The sequence below is a fragment of the Microtus pennsylvanicus genome, chromosome 8 (genome assembly GCF_037038515.1).
Source record: "Microtus pennsylvanicus isolate mMicPen1 chromosome 8, mMicPen1.hap1, whole genome shotgun sequence".
Classification (NCBI taxonomy): domain Eukaryota; kingdom Metazoa; phylum Chordata; class Mammalia; order Rodentia; family Cricetidae; genus Microtus; species Microtus pennsylvanicus.
In genome coordinates this window covers 60,825,636-60,840,688 of record NC_134586.1, presented here as the reverse complement: position 1 = coordinate 60,840,688, position 15,053 = coordinate 60,825,636, and the positions used below count along the sequence as shown (strand labels likewise).

At 46.6% G+C, this 15,053-nt stretch overlaps 1 protein-coding gene across 16 annotated transcripts in view; it reads right to left on the bottom strand.

Moving 5' to 3' along the window:
* Dysf (dysferlin) overlaps positions 1-15,053 on the bottom strand; it is a 202,718-nt gene that overhangs the window by 167,937 nt on the left and 19,728 nt on the right. For all 16 annotated transcript variants that reach the window (XM_075983655.1, XM_075983659.1, XM_075983657.1 and 13 more), the window contains exons 2-3: positions 6,182-6,237; positions 3,550-3,641 (exon numbers count right to left, since the gene is read on the bottom strand). In XM_075983655.1, coding sequence (XP_075839770.1) covers positions 3,550-3,641; positions 6,182-6,237 — 148 coding nt within the window. The remainder of the gene's footprint in view (positions 1-3,549; positions 3,642-6,181; positions 6,238-15,053) is intronic.

Below are 15,053 nucleotides of genomic sequence, written 5' to 3'. Positions count from 1 at the left end.
CAGCCACACACAGCTCCAGCACAGTCTTTTGGGAATGTCACCAATCTAATCTTAAGAGTCTCTGTTTCCGGCCTGTGAGGATGACGACAGCAGCATCTGGTAGAGAAAGAGCTCACCTCATATCTCAGGCTTACACAGGGCCAGGAACCTAGCTAAGTTCTGTCCAGGGCCAGTTGGGAGTTTTCTCCATTGCTACCATCAACCTGAGCTGGTCCAGTTGCTCCCTTCCCAACAAGGCTACACAACCCTGAATTCCAGCATGAACTCACTGTCTTGGCTCCCACACACTGGAACCATATACCCCTCCAAACCCCGGCCCTGGGTGACTGTGGGCTCTTCTCCAGAAAGCCTTCCCCCACTTCCCAGTGTCCAGAATTGCTCCCTGCCTGGACTGCTGGGTCACCTTCGAGCTCATTGGTGCCTCATGAGGCTCTTGGAGCTGCCTGCCTTTCACAAAGCATCTAGGTAAGAAGGTAGCAAAGGCCACAGCTTGAATTTATTGATCAATTTATTACTCTTATTAATTACTACGGGTGTATGAAGGTAAGACGTCATGTGTGCCATGGTCAAAGCACAATGTTGTGAAGTCTTTTTTCTAGCTGTGTGGGCTCCAGATCATCAGGCTTGAGTGTCAGGGCCCTTACCTAGTGAGAGCCATCTCAAGAGCTGTGGACCACAGCTTCTTAACTCTTGCGTTAGGTAGCATCTTATAACCTTATATGAGCAAAATACTTGGCAATGGTAAAATTTTCTAAACCCAGCCAGGCGTGGTGGGGCATACTTTTAATTCTGCACTCTGGAGGCAGAGGCAGGAAGATCTGTGTGAGTTTAAGGCTGGCCTGGTGTGCATAGTGAGTTCCAGGACAGGCCCAGCTATGTAGCGAGATCCTGTCTCAATAAATAAATAAATAGGTTAAAAAAAGAGGGGGGGAGGGAAGGAGGAAAAAAGGAAGGGAAAGAAAGAGGGAGAAAGGAAAAGTTTCCAAACCCATCCAAAACTTTTGGAGTGAAGCATGACAGCAGTGCTCACCGTGTCCCTTCAGGAGCCTGGCTTCACTGCAGCCTTGATTCTGAGCACACAGCACGCGCACCTTGCACTGGGCATGCCATCATGCGAAGTAAGACCCACAGGCCCGGCCTCAGACGTCTGGGCTTAGGTTCAAGGCTGCAGGCTGGAGGCCCCAGGGTTTTTAAGGGTAGATGCAGAGTTTCCTGCTCCCTTAGAAAACAGTAGCATTTCCTCCTGCTGTCTTACTAGCACTCCAGCATGGAGGTGTGGTGGGGAGCACCGGAGAGGACTGCTCAGACATGGTAATGACATAGAAAGTCATCATCTGACTGGCAACTACACTGGGTGTTCAGGGATCCCAGTGCAGTTCCAAGCCTTTCTCAGGAGGAGCTTTTAAGCTCTGGGTTGCATACTTTGGTTAACAAGAATAGTTAGCCAGAAGCAGAACTACAGAAACCAAAAGGCAAAGTTAATACGTGTAGAGACTTTCCCAGAACTTTGGGCTTTGATGGATTAGGTATCTGTTTTCATTTTGGCAGGTGGCGCGGAGTTTTATTTAGCCTGAATGGCACTTCCACCATGGAGTCACTTGTGCTAAAGTCTGAGGCCCTGTTACAGGAAGTACTAGATTAGTATATCTGTAGATTATATTGTGTTCACATGTTTTATTATAATAATAATTGCTATTTGGATTGCTGTCTTGAATTTCATCTTAAAAATAAATTAGTTTTGATTTAGGATAGGAATGAATCTCCAACACTTTCCAAAATGGCCCTAGACATCCTTCTGCCATTTAGCACTGTATTCTTAAGTGACATGGCATTCTCAATGATGGTTCTAAAATCAAAATGCCAAACCACTCTACAAGATGTTATTCTCTGTCTTGTAGTATCAAATACTCAGCCAAGAGCTAATTATTTAGGTAAAACTAAAGCATATTCCCACTGGGATGCAAATTTGGTTTGCATCCAAACCAAATTAATGGTAAAAATTAAATGTAAAATACTTTAAAATGTAAAAAAAAAACCAACTTTTTTGATCTCACTATGTGTAGCTGTGGCTAGCCTGGAACTTGCTATGTAGACCAGGCTGGCTTCCAATTCCCTAAGATCTGCCTGCCTCTGCCTCCCAAGTTTCAGGATTAAAGGTGTGTGCTACCATGTCCAGATAAAGTAAATTTATTTATGAGCTATTATCAGTAAATACCCACTCTATATACATATAGGCACAAAGTCATATATAAATTTCTCAGGCAAAGAGGTCATGACTAGAAAAGACACAAGATGCACTGAGCGCCATCGGCAGCAGTCTGGGCTCCCTGCTGCAGCACCACTCCGGAGGCACAGGAGGGAAAGTGCCTTCTCCTTCCTCGGGGATGCCAGACCATGTACCCAGCACCAGCTCGAACCACAAAGAAACAGTAATGGTTTAGATTTGAAGATTTCCAACTCTGCAGGCATCCCACAGCCTGAGGCCCTCCCTGGGTTCCTGATCCCTCCTCCTTCCCCACTTTCCCCATTCCAGGTTCACTTAACCAAGATTCCCCGGCCTCAGATAGGCTGACCCAGTTCTCAAACAAAGACTCCCCTGTGGGAAGGCCTGTGCGCGGCAGGCCCATGCTCCTCAGGGCCAGGTATCAGTCAGCAGCACCAGGCACTGGAGTCCACCCGACACAACTGAACCCAGTACCCACCAGAGACCACTGGCCCCTCTCCTTACCTAAGCCCTGTCACCATAGATCCTCCCAAGTTGTGTCTCCTGGCCGCATACACCCACAGCCAACTGGCCCATCAAGCTCTGAAGGCCTCGCCCACCACTCTGTTGACAAGGCTCAGGATTCCCCTGACAAGGAAGCCACTGTCGCCTGCCTAGGCAGAGCCTGATTTTGCCAGTAAGATTTTGCTTCAGAGAGTTTCCTACTTGTCATCCCAACCAAAACACACACATACACACACACATGCACACGAGAGAGAGAGAGAGAGAGAGAGAGAGAGAGAGAGAGAGAGAGCAGTCTGCTGCCTGTTATTGCTGACTTCAGCATCACAGTTCCTACCTCAGGTTCTGCTTCTTCCAGGCAGCCCTCCTCCTCTGCTCCCTCTTAATTGTAGCTTCTCTTTGTCTACCACCTCCTGGAGTGTGTGTAGCTGTCTTCACCAGCCAGGAAGAGGCAAGGAGTACCCGCTCCCAGCGACAGGCTACAGGGAGAGGCAGGGAACTTGCTCCTACCTGCTCCCCGCAGCCCGCACTGTACTCTTGTATGAAAAGCTCCTGGACACTTGATCCTAGCTCACCCTCCCTCCCTGGCAGCCCGTGCAGCTCTCAGCAACATGTCAGCCAAGTTCCTGAGGCTTCAGCAAGGCTTTGCCCCAGCATCCACCACTGGATTAAGCCCATGAAAGGCAGTCTTCAGGAAGTCAATGCTGACAGGAAGCACTCGCCCTTGGGAGCTCTGATTCCAGGGCATTCATCAAATATTATATGCATATTCATCAAAACCCACCTGTACCTTCAAGTCCCAGGTCACTCTTGGGCCCACTCACCTGTTTCTCCCCATCGTCTCATGGTCCTTGACCACCACATGAAGTTCTGAGCCCTGGTCTAGAGGGATACCTTTGAGGTCCCACTCAAAGCCCTGGAAGAAAAGAAGAAAAGGTAACTTAACCTGTGGCCCAGGGTACTGAGCAGACATTCAGAATGGTGCTAGGGGATGAGCACACAGAAAGGTGGGTGGGTTGGTGGATGAATGAATGGATGGGTGGAAGGATGGGTGGATGTGTGGGTGGGTGGATGGATGGGTGGGTGGATGGATGGGTGGGTGGATGGATGGACGGACGGACGGACGGACGGACGGACGGGTGGGTGGATGGATGGATGGATGGATGGACGGACAGATGGATGGATGGATGGATGGGTGGGTGGATGGATGGGTGGATGGATGGATGGACAGGTGGATGGATGGATGGGTGGGTGGATGGATGGATGGATGGATGGATGGATGGATGGGTGGGTGGGTGGGTGGATGGATGGGTGGGTGGATGGATGGGTGGATAGATAGATGGACGGATGGATGGATGGATGGGTGGGTGGATGGATGGATGGGTGAATGGATGGATGGATGGACGGATGGATGGGTGGGTGGGTGGGTGGATGGATGGATGGGTGGGTGGATGGATGGATGGATGGGTGGATGGATGGATAGATAGGTAGATGGACAGATGGATGGATGGGTGGATGGATGGATGGGTGGGTGGATGGATGGATGGGTGGATGGGTGGATAGATGGATGAATGAGTGAGTGGGTAGATGGGGGAGTGGATGATGGATGCTGGCTAGTTTTATGTCAATGTGACACAAGCTAGTCATTGGAGAGAAAGGAACATCAATCGAGAAAATGCCTTCACAAAATCCATAGGCAAGCCTGTAGGGCATTTTCTTAATTAGTGATTGATGTGGGAAGTCCCAGTCCATTGTAGATGATGCTACTCCTAGGCAGGTGGCCCTGGGTTCCTTAAGAAAGCAGGCTGAGTAAACCATGAGGAGCAAGCCAGTAAGCAGCACCCCTTCTTCTTAGCCTCCGCATCAGTTCCTGCCTCCAGGTTCCTAACTTGTTTGAGTTCTTCTCCTGACTTCCTTCAGTGATGAATAGTGATGTGGAAAGTATAAGCCAAATAAACCATTTCTTCCTCAAGTTGCTTTAGGTCATGATGTTTCATCACAGCGATAGTAACCCTGACTAGGACAGACGCACAGATGAATGGGTGGGTAGGTGAGTGAAGTAACGGGTGAGTGGATGTAAGACTGGGTGAATGAGTAGATGGGTGGAATGGGAGGGTAGATGTATGGATGACTGGATACTTGCATGAGTGGGTGAGTGATTGGATGCGTGGATGGGTGAATACTTGGGCAAACGGTAGGTAGCTAAGTGGGATGGATGATCGGTGTATAGGTGAGTGGGTAATGGATAGATTGATGGTTTGATGGGTTCATGGGTGGGTGGATGCATGCGTGGGTGGATGCATGAGTGGGTGGATGCATGGGTGGGTGGATGCATGCGTGGGTGGATGCATGAGTGGGTGGATGGGTGGGTGGGAAGGTAGCTAGATAAATAGATGGGTTGATGGATAAGTGGATGCATATGGATGGGTGGATAGATGGATGGATATCAGAATTCCAGAGCTTCAGAGGTAATGGTAAGAACTAGAGATAACAAAAAGGAAAAGGAAGCCTTATTGCATTAGCCTCCTCTCCCAATGCATCACAGGACACCAGAACAAAAACACAACAGTAAAAATTCCAGGTGATCCTTCAGGATCTTCACACACCAAGATCATATGGCCATCCAACAGCCAGACCCCTGGTGGGTGGGATGAGTAAGTGATGAGTTAAGGAAGGCCAATCAGAGGCCCCTCAACCCTCCTCAAAGGGAACACACAGTCTGCACCTGACTCTGTTGCTGTGGAATAATACTCTTGTACACTGTACAAGATTGGTCACTTGTATTAGTTTAATAAAACACTGATTGCCCAGTAGCCAAGAAGGAAGTATAGGAGGCGCAACCAGACTAGGAGAATTCTGGGAAGAGAAAAGGCAGAGACACAGTCATCATCCAGAAACAGAGGAAGCAAGATGAGAATGCCTTACTGAGAAAAGGTACCAAGCCACATGGCTAAACATAGATAAGAATTATGGGTTGATTTAATTTGTAAGAGCTAGTTAATAATAAGCCTGAGCTAATAGGCCAAACGATTTATAATTAATATAAGTCTCTGAGTCTTTCTTTAGGACTGAATGGCTGCAGGACTTGGTGGGACAGAAAAATCCATCTACACTCTGTCCTCACCTGTGCTTCAGAGGACCACATAGAAGTCATCTCTATGAAAGCTGCATGAGGGGACAGAACCAATGGGAACATCTGGGGGACTTGGTTAATCAGGGAAGTGCTATGGCAAGGAGGTATCTTTGGCCTGTGAGAGGGAGGGCAACAGGCAAGGAGACCTGGCTGGCCCAAGCTGGAAAGCAGAGAAAAACAAAAGAAAATGAAAGAAAAACAAGCACCTGCCCTTTCTATCTGGATACCCTCTGGGCAGCATCTCAGGATAGAGCTGGATTCCTATCTGCAGAGGTAGCAGAGGCAGAGAGAAGGGTGGGAGACTGGGGAAGAAACTGGTGTACCTCATTCCACACGGGGTTCACGCTGTTCTTGATGACTTTGGTTCTCTTCTTCACCCCTGTGGGAGACAAAGAAGAGAGAGTGGAGACACATCCCACTGGAGCCCATCCACCCTTCTGGGTTCAGCTGCAGGACCTCCCCCCACTTGGGACTCAGCTCCAAAGAAAAGTTCATGAAATCAGCATGGTCTCTGAACACTTCCTAGGAATGCCCAATGGCTGTCATATTTCTCTATCAGTTTTGGGTACCACTAAACAACAGTGTGACCACAGGACTTTTTGTTTGTTTGTTTGTTTTGGTTTTTCGAGAGAGGGTTTCTCTGTGGCTTTGGAGCTTGTCTTGGAACTCTTGTAGACCAGGCTGGCCTCGAACTCACAGAGATCCACCTGCCTCTGCCTCCCAAGCACGGGGATTAAAGGCGTGTGCCACCACCCAGCTTCCAGAAGGACATTTTTGAAATGTCAGTAGCAGGCATGGTAGTGTCTCAGCACTCAGGAAGAAGACACAGGTGGACTTCTGTGAGTTTGAGGACAGCCTGGTCTACGTAGAGAGTTCCAGGCCAGCCAGCCAGGATACTGCCTCAAAAAAAGAGGAAGAAGTGGGGGATGGAAAGGGGAGAGAAGAGAAGGGGGAGGGGGAGGGAGAGGAAGAGGAAGAGGAGGAGGAGAAATAAAGGAAAATGTGTGAGCTGACTTCTCATGGATCATGTTATCATGGACATTGTCATTTCTACCTCTCTATTCTCCCAGCTCCCTCCCCACCCCTAGCCACCTATGCTGCAGGTTAACCCAGGCCCCACTGTATTAGGCAAGCATGCTACCACTGAGCTACATCTCCAGCCCCTTAGTGACTTTTCAGACCTCTTGTGAAAATGAACACTGAAGACTGGTGATGTAACTCAATAGGTAGAGTGCTTACCTCTATGTGCAAGGCCCTACCTGGGCTTAATCCCGAGCACCGTATAAACCAGCTGTGGTGCTGTGCTACTGCTCAGGGGCTGGAGTAGGACCAGCCATTCAAGGCCAGCCCTAGCTACATAGGGAGTTTGAGGCTAGCCTAGGCTACCTGGGAGACTGTCTCAGACAGTTTTTTAAATGACACAAATAAAATAATAAACAAACAGGCATAATCTTCCAAGAAAATACTCAATTTCACTTTTAAAAATACAAATTGTGTTATTGCATTTACATAAAATGTCAGGACAAGCAAATCCATAGATTAGATGTTTCCAGGGATAGAGTATGGAGGAGAACTGGGAGTGAGTGATAGTTATGAGTTTGAGGAACAATGTTCTGGAATTAGATCAAAATCGAGGTATAATATTTAATCTAAGATCACTGAGAGTGTTCACTTGGTTTGTTTTGTGGTACTGGGAACTGAACTCAGGGTTGTGCTAATGCTAGGCAAGCACTCTATTGCGGAACTACACCTGGCCACATCCCCAGCCCATTTTTCTATTTTCATATTTTGAGACAAGAGCTCAATCAGTGTCTTAGGATGACCTTGAACTCCCTCTAGAACTTTAGATCCTCTTGTCTAAGCCCCCTAAGTAGCTGGGATTATAGATCTATGCCACCTGGCCCAGCTTAATTGGTTAAAATGATTAATTCAATTGTTAGTGAGTTTTACCTGGGGTAAAACAAAAACTTGCTCTCCCCTCTGAGACCTAGAAAGGGTTTATGGGAAAAAGGAAACTCAAGTAACCCTATCTGACCCATGAAGCTGAAGGGAAGCAGGTGTGACAACTAGAAGAACTGACGCTATGATGTCTGAGAGCTGACCCATGTGACTGTAGGTGACAGACGACTCAGCGCTTACGGAGCAGGAGCACAAAGGCCTGGGTGCCCATTCACAGTGCAGTGTGTGAATGAGCCTTGAAAGAAAGATGGCACAAAAGATGCCAGGGAAAACTGCTTCGGGGGCTGGACACTAGAATTTGAGGGCAGACAGCAAAGCTGGGCCTGGCTTCCATCCCCAGTCTCTGCTGGGGCAGGCAGATCTGCTCCTCTCAGAATGATCCCCAGAAAAAGGCCAGAGTGGGTTGACGATATCGGAGTGAGGAGAGTCCCATCAAGTGCACTAAGATACAGACCTCTCTCCCACAGAGACATATGGGACTACAGAGAATAGTGGCTATGGCGGGGTGGACCAGAGGAGTTGATGAAGTTGGCACGGTCACTCTGTTCAGACAGGGGCAAGGACAACTACACCTGTCTCGTTTTTCTGGGCCGCATCCAGAACACAGTGTCTGACAGCACAACAGTGGAAGGAACCAGCCAAAGAACCCTTGGATTACTCAGGCCTTCAACCCTCTCCGTACAGCCCACAAGATTCTCTGTTGAGAAAGCTATGGTCTCCACTGGACTGCAAGGAACATGCAATCTCCCCAACCATCTAGAAGCATGTTCCTGAGCTGGAACCTGAGTCCTCCAGAGCTGAGCTGCGTCTGGGCTTAGCCAGTCTCCTAGTTGCTCAGCCTGCTCGTTTCCATAGAGACTGTGGATGAGGGAGACTACCAACTCCCACCTCCTTGGTTCTAAGTGACTGAGGTTGGGAGGTTGGTGGGCTCTGCAGAAGCACAAAGCACCACCAGGCACGTCCTGTTTCATCTTAAGCTTCTGGGTCCCAGAATGTCATTCTTCTCAGTTACCGAAACTCCTAAAGAGCTTTAATTTAAAAACTGAAACTGAAGTAGTGAAAATACTATTTAGTAATCCATTCAGCAGAGCATGAGGCTGAGGCTGAGTTCAGGACAGCCTGGACCTGTTTCGACACAAAACTAGTAATCAATTTAAAATAATGGTAAGGGGCTGAGGAGATTGCTCAGTAGTTAGAATCAGGTACTGCTGTTCCAGAGGACCCGAGTTCTGTTGCCAGCAGCCACATCAGGCCGCTCACAACCAGCAGTAACTCCAGCTCCAGAGGACATGATGCCCGCTTCTGGCCAGTAAGCCCAACTGTATGGACATGTGTGTACTCCGATACAGGCACACACCAGAGAAACACATTATCAAAATAAATAAAAACAACTAGAAAAAATATTTAAGCTGGTGGTGGTATATGCTTTTCTTTAATCTCAGCACTGGGAAGGCAGAGGAAAATGGGGCCAGTCTTGTCTATAGAGAGAGTTCTAGATCAGTTTGGGCTATGCAGAGAAACCCTGTCTTGAAAAAAATTTAAAAGTAAATATTTAAAATAATGATAAGAAGCCCAATACATGCTAGCACCAGTGGCATATTTATGTGGAAAATAACTTCTAAAACAAGGGAAAACTAAAAGTGTTGCTTTTACATTTTTGCAAATCTCTAGAATGCTCAGCTGGGTGGCTATATTTACTCTTGGTTTTATACATCTATTGATGATTTGTTTTGATTAATATCTACGAAGAAAATTCAACCAGATATGTAACTGGAAGTAAAGGAGGTATGTGTTTTAGTGAACTTGCAGGTAACTGTGAACAGTGAACAGTCTTTTTGAAATTACTCAACAGGTTTTAACTTCTTAAAAGCTATGATGTATATTCTAAAATGAGGTCAGTAAAGATTTTTATTTTGTTACATTAAAATTAGTTATTCTAACTTTCTCTTTGAAATGAATCTCTCACTGGCTCATGATTCTGTAACATTTACATTTGGTATATTAGTACAATGAGTTAAACAGATCTTCCAAATGTTTACATATTTCTTTTTTTTTTCAAGACAGGGTTTCTCTGTAGCTTTGGAGCCTGTTCTGGAACTCACTCTGTAGGCCAGGCTGGACTCACAGAGATCCACCCACCTCTGCCTCCCGAGAGATGGGATTAAAGGTGTGCACCACCACTGCCCAGAAACAGATTTCTTACATAATAACCTCCAATTTATTAATATCACCATCAATATCATCAGAGAAACCTATAAAGTGGGAAACCGAGAGAAATAGGTTATCTATAATTCCATTTTTTCACTAGAAAATCAAACTTCACAATTAGGAGCAAATGATAAATGTTAGTCATTGTCCATGAATGGGGAAGGGTACCCTATTCATATTTTTAAAAGACTGCCATAATCCTGAGTATAAGCAATCAACTTACCAGTCTTTTCCTCCAGAAACATAGCATCCCATGAACATAAACTAACCAATGTCTGGCATAGCTTGTGTCTTAGTTAGCTTCTATTCCTCTAGCAAAATACCATGACCAAAAGCAACTGGGGAGACAGATTTTATTTCAGTTTATCTCTCTCAGGTCACAGTCTGTCAGTGAGGGAAGTCAGGGCAGGATCTCAAGGCAGGAATCGAAACAGAGACCGTGGAGGGTGCTGCTCACTGGCTTGCTCCCCATGGCTTGCTCATTCTACTTTCTTATTCAACCAGGGCCATCTGCCCAGTGATAGCACCACCCTCAGTGGGCTGGGCCCTCCCATATCAATCAAGAAATTGCTCCCTTAGACTTGCCTACATGTCACTTGATACATGTGGTTTCTTAATTATTATTACGTATTCCCAGATAAGTTTAGGTTTGTATCAAGTTGACAAAAAACAACCAGAGCAGTTTATAATGACAGTGGTCAGGCTGTGCTTGGCGTTTCCATAGTCACCATTTGTTACATATGAAAAATGTATCTCCTACTTCATGACACAAGACACAATATTGTATAAAATAATGAAACATTATTGAAATATGATGTGTGATATTGTGCATTATGTGTACTCAAGGATTAAAGTCAAGCATTTTTCTGCTTTATCATTTGTGTATTTATTTAAGGGCCTCCTTACATGACACTCTGAATACATGGACGTAAAGTATACAGTAGGAAGGATGGCTCAGTAATAAAGAGCACTCACTACTCTTACAGAAGATCTGAATTCGATTCCCAATACCCACATGGCAGCTCGTAAACATTTTTAACTCCAGTTCCATGGGATCCAACACCCTCATCTGACCTCTGCAGGCATCATGCACATACATGTGTGGTAAACTTACAAAAATGCAGGCAAAGAGTCACTCACATAAAATAAAAACAACAAATACTAAAAAAAAAAACCTAAAGGATGCAATACACCCACACACACATACACACACACACACACACACACACACACACACACACACATATATATATACACACACACACACACACATGTATATGGGCATCAAAGCCTTGAGTGATGTCAAAGAGCCTGCAGCTTTAGCTTCCCCTGACATGAAGTTAGCAAGGAAAATGTCAATGTGGTGAAAAGATGAACTGTTTAATGTTACTGCAGATATTGTTTTGACCTTGTCATTTGACGCCAAGAATCTTGGGAAATTCATTAAGGTTCCAGCCTCTCTTTGCTCATTTGTAAGATCATGGTGATAACTCTACAAAAATTAAGTAAGATAGCATGTATGAGGTACCCAACTGCCTCATCAAAATCACATTTGCCTTCCCCGTCCTCCCTCCCTTCTGTAACTACTCTGATGCACCTCTCCAAGTCTATAAACTCGCTAGCAGCAACCCATTGGTCATGCCTCAGAGAAGCTCTCCCAGATGTCCTGTCTTCCTGACAGTGATAGAGATAGCTCTTCTCTCTGGGGTTCCCAAGACAGTTGGGGCCTCAGCCAAGGCAACAGTTCACAGTGGGCTTCTCTTCCACAGCTTGGCCCCCATAGACTCATATATTTCAATGCTTGGAACATAGGGAATGACACTATTCACTATTAGGAGGTGTGGCCTTGTTGGAGTAGGGGTGGCCTTGCTGGAGGAAGTGTGTCACTGTAGGGGAAGGCTTTGAGGTCTCAAAAGTTCAAGTCAGCTCACTCCCTACTGCCTGTGGATCAAGGTATAGAACTCTCAGCTCCTTCTCCAGAACCATGCCTGCCTGCATGCCACCATGTTTCCCACCATGATAATAATGGACTAAATCACTGAAATGTAAGTCAGCTCCAATTAAATGTTTTCCTTTATAGAGTTGCAATGGACATGGTGTCTCTTCACAGAAATAAAACCCTAACTCAGACACATATGTTGGTGCACTAACTAGGCTGTGATTTTTCAGAGGACAGACATCGCACCTCTTCATATTACCAACCCCAGTGTAATGGTCTGTCCTGTCCCCTTAAGAGACAAGCCCTGCCAACTCCTCCCCTGCACTGCTGGGACAGACAGATCTTCCTTCTGCTTCCAGTCTGAGCCCCTTCCTTTCCATCTCTCTCCCAAAGAGGCAGCTTTTGCCTCTTTCCCTTCTCCCCACTTCTTCCCTTCCCCCTCTCTGTTTCTCTCTCTCTCTGCTCTTCCCCCTTCCCCTCTTTCCCTTTCCCTTCCATAACACACTAAATAAATATCTAACCTCACTCTGCATGGCGTGCCTATCCATGTCTCTCTCTCTCTCTCTCACCCACCATGTGGCTCCCTGCCCAGGACCAGCAGCATAGTCTCATGGCGTTCCTATCCATATTGGTCTCTCACCCACCATGTGGCTCCCTGCCTAGGCTCTATGCCTAGGACCCACTGGCCCTCATGGCCCAAGAGCCACTCGGAGGCTCCCTGCCTGGGACTGGCTGACTTCATGGCCTGCAGTGGTCCTGTGCCTATTGCAGCCACTCGGGGAACAGCACCATTTTATTTAAACCCATAACACCCAGTTCAAAATGAGGTGCTGTAGTCATTGGACATTAAGTGAGTGGACCCTTCCCTTTCTGAAATTGCATTGTTCTTGGGGGGCCATAACCTTCCTTACTGGCATGGGACAGTGCAGGTGAATGGAGAGGTCAAAGGAGGCACACGGGACCAGAGGCATGCTGGAAAGTTGTCTTCTCCATGTTGGCCTAGGCCTGCCTGGGTAGACTGCTGTGTTTCATTGGCGCCATGTTACCGTGGCTCCCAAATAAGCAAGACACTGGCTTTGGAGTCACTTGATAAGGACCCTGAGGGCTATGAAGATGGTTTGTGAGTAAAGCATTTGTCACACAAACCTGGGCACGTGAGTTTGGACCTCCTAGCACCCATGGTAAAAGTTAGATACAGTAATATCAATCCCAATGCCCCTAACCAGGAGGTGGATGGTGGAGACAGGAGAATTGCCAGGGCCAGAAAGACCCTGTCCCAAACAAGGTGGAGGTGAGGGCTGACACCTGAGGCTGTCCCCTAACATCTACAGGCACGTGGCACTGTGGCCTTAAAGAGCTTGGTGTTTCTAAGCTAGCAGTGCCTGGATCTGTGTCTACTGTAAGGTTTTGAGGGGACAGGAGATGAAAGCTAAGTGTTCATTTCCCCTCCCCTATCAAGGATCTGTTTCCTGTGGTCTCCAGAAGTAACATGGAACATTCCACATGCTGCCCTGCTTGAGTGGCCCACTAAGAAACTCATTTCCTAAGAAACTCTCTGCTAACGTAATTAGGCAATATGCGTGACAGCCCTGGGCTAAGTCTTAAACCAGTTTCTACTTCGTGTATTCCCTGAAGACAACAGAGGAGTTGGTGGATTTTATGAGGTCCTGACCAGAAGCGTGGACTCTCAGATCCTTTGGGTAAGCTTGGGAGGAGTCAGTTATGGGGCTACAACCCCAAAGAACAAGAAAACAAAAGATATTGAGGCTCAGTTGTCAAGTGTTTGCTGCACAAGCAGGAGGACCTGGATTCTAGACACAGAACACATGTAAAAAGCCAGGTATGGTAGCATGTGCTTCTAAGCTCAGTGCTGGGGAGACAGAAACAGAATTCCCTGGGGCTTGCAGGCCAACCAGCCTAACACAATCGGTGAGTTTCAGGTTCTGGTCAAAGAGACCCTGTCTCAAAAAACAAGATGAAAAGTTCCTGAGGACCAATATCTAAGGCTGACCTAAAACTTACAAATGTGCATTGCGTGTACAGGTATGTGTGTTTGTACACACAATATACACAGAAACTCGAACTTTCTTTTTTAAAGGAAAGAAACATTCACCTGCTCATCATGTGGCTGACAGGCACCAAAGGAAGGGCACACATCCTTGCTAATCCTGTGCCTGGCTGTTGATTCTGGCCTTGGGAGATAAGGTTTTTCATCGAACAAACTGTAAAGTGCACAGCTCCTGCTGGGAGGATGAGGGTATGGAGGAGCTCCACAGATGCTCTGTGGATGTGCCGCAGGATTCATGATAGCTATCGGGAAGCCTGGACTTTATCCAGACTGTATAGCTTTGCTAAGCACACACACACACACACACACACACACACACACACACACACACACACACACACACAAAACCACATACATGCACGAAGGAGGGGAAGAAAGGGAGGAAAGAAAGGAGGGATAGAGGAGGAAGGAAGGGAAGGGAAGGTGGGAGGATCACTACAAGACACACTATTATACAGTAATTGCTCAGCCATCTTTTCACAAACAACTTACCAGAGTCAGGGGCCCTGGTAAAGGTTAAACCATAATTCAAGGAAATTTTGTTGTTATTACTTTGTGAATAAAGTGGCTGTCTTTTGCTGTACATTTTTGCGGTAGTTGACTCCCCTTCTGTTACATATTTGGGAATTCATTTCCACAGTTTAGAACTGTTTCCTATGCCTTTAGGTTACGTGTGAAACAGTTTTCCACTGCCAGGCCTTCACTCCTCTCTCCTAGGTAAATTCAGAGATCTGCCTTCCTGCAAGTGTCTTTATCAGCAGACATTTGGTCAGTGTTTAGGAACAAGACAAGAGCACTCCATTTAAGATATTCACAGATACTCAAGGACATAGAATTACTACCTGCCCGAGCTGCTGCTCTGGTTTACCCCACTTAACAGATTCCTAACTCCTTACACTCACCTTCACTTCACTTTACTGATGATTTTAGTTCAGGAAATTTACGGCTTGTGCTTCACAGTGGAAGGGATGATTAACTGCAACCCAGAGAAAGACCCACAACACCCTGATCAGAACGACTG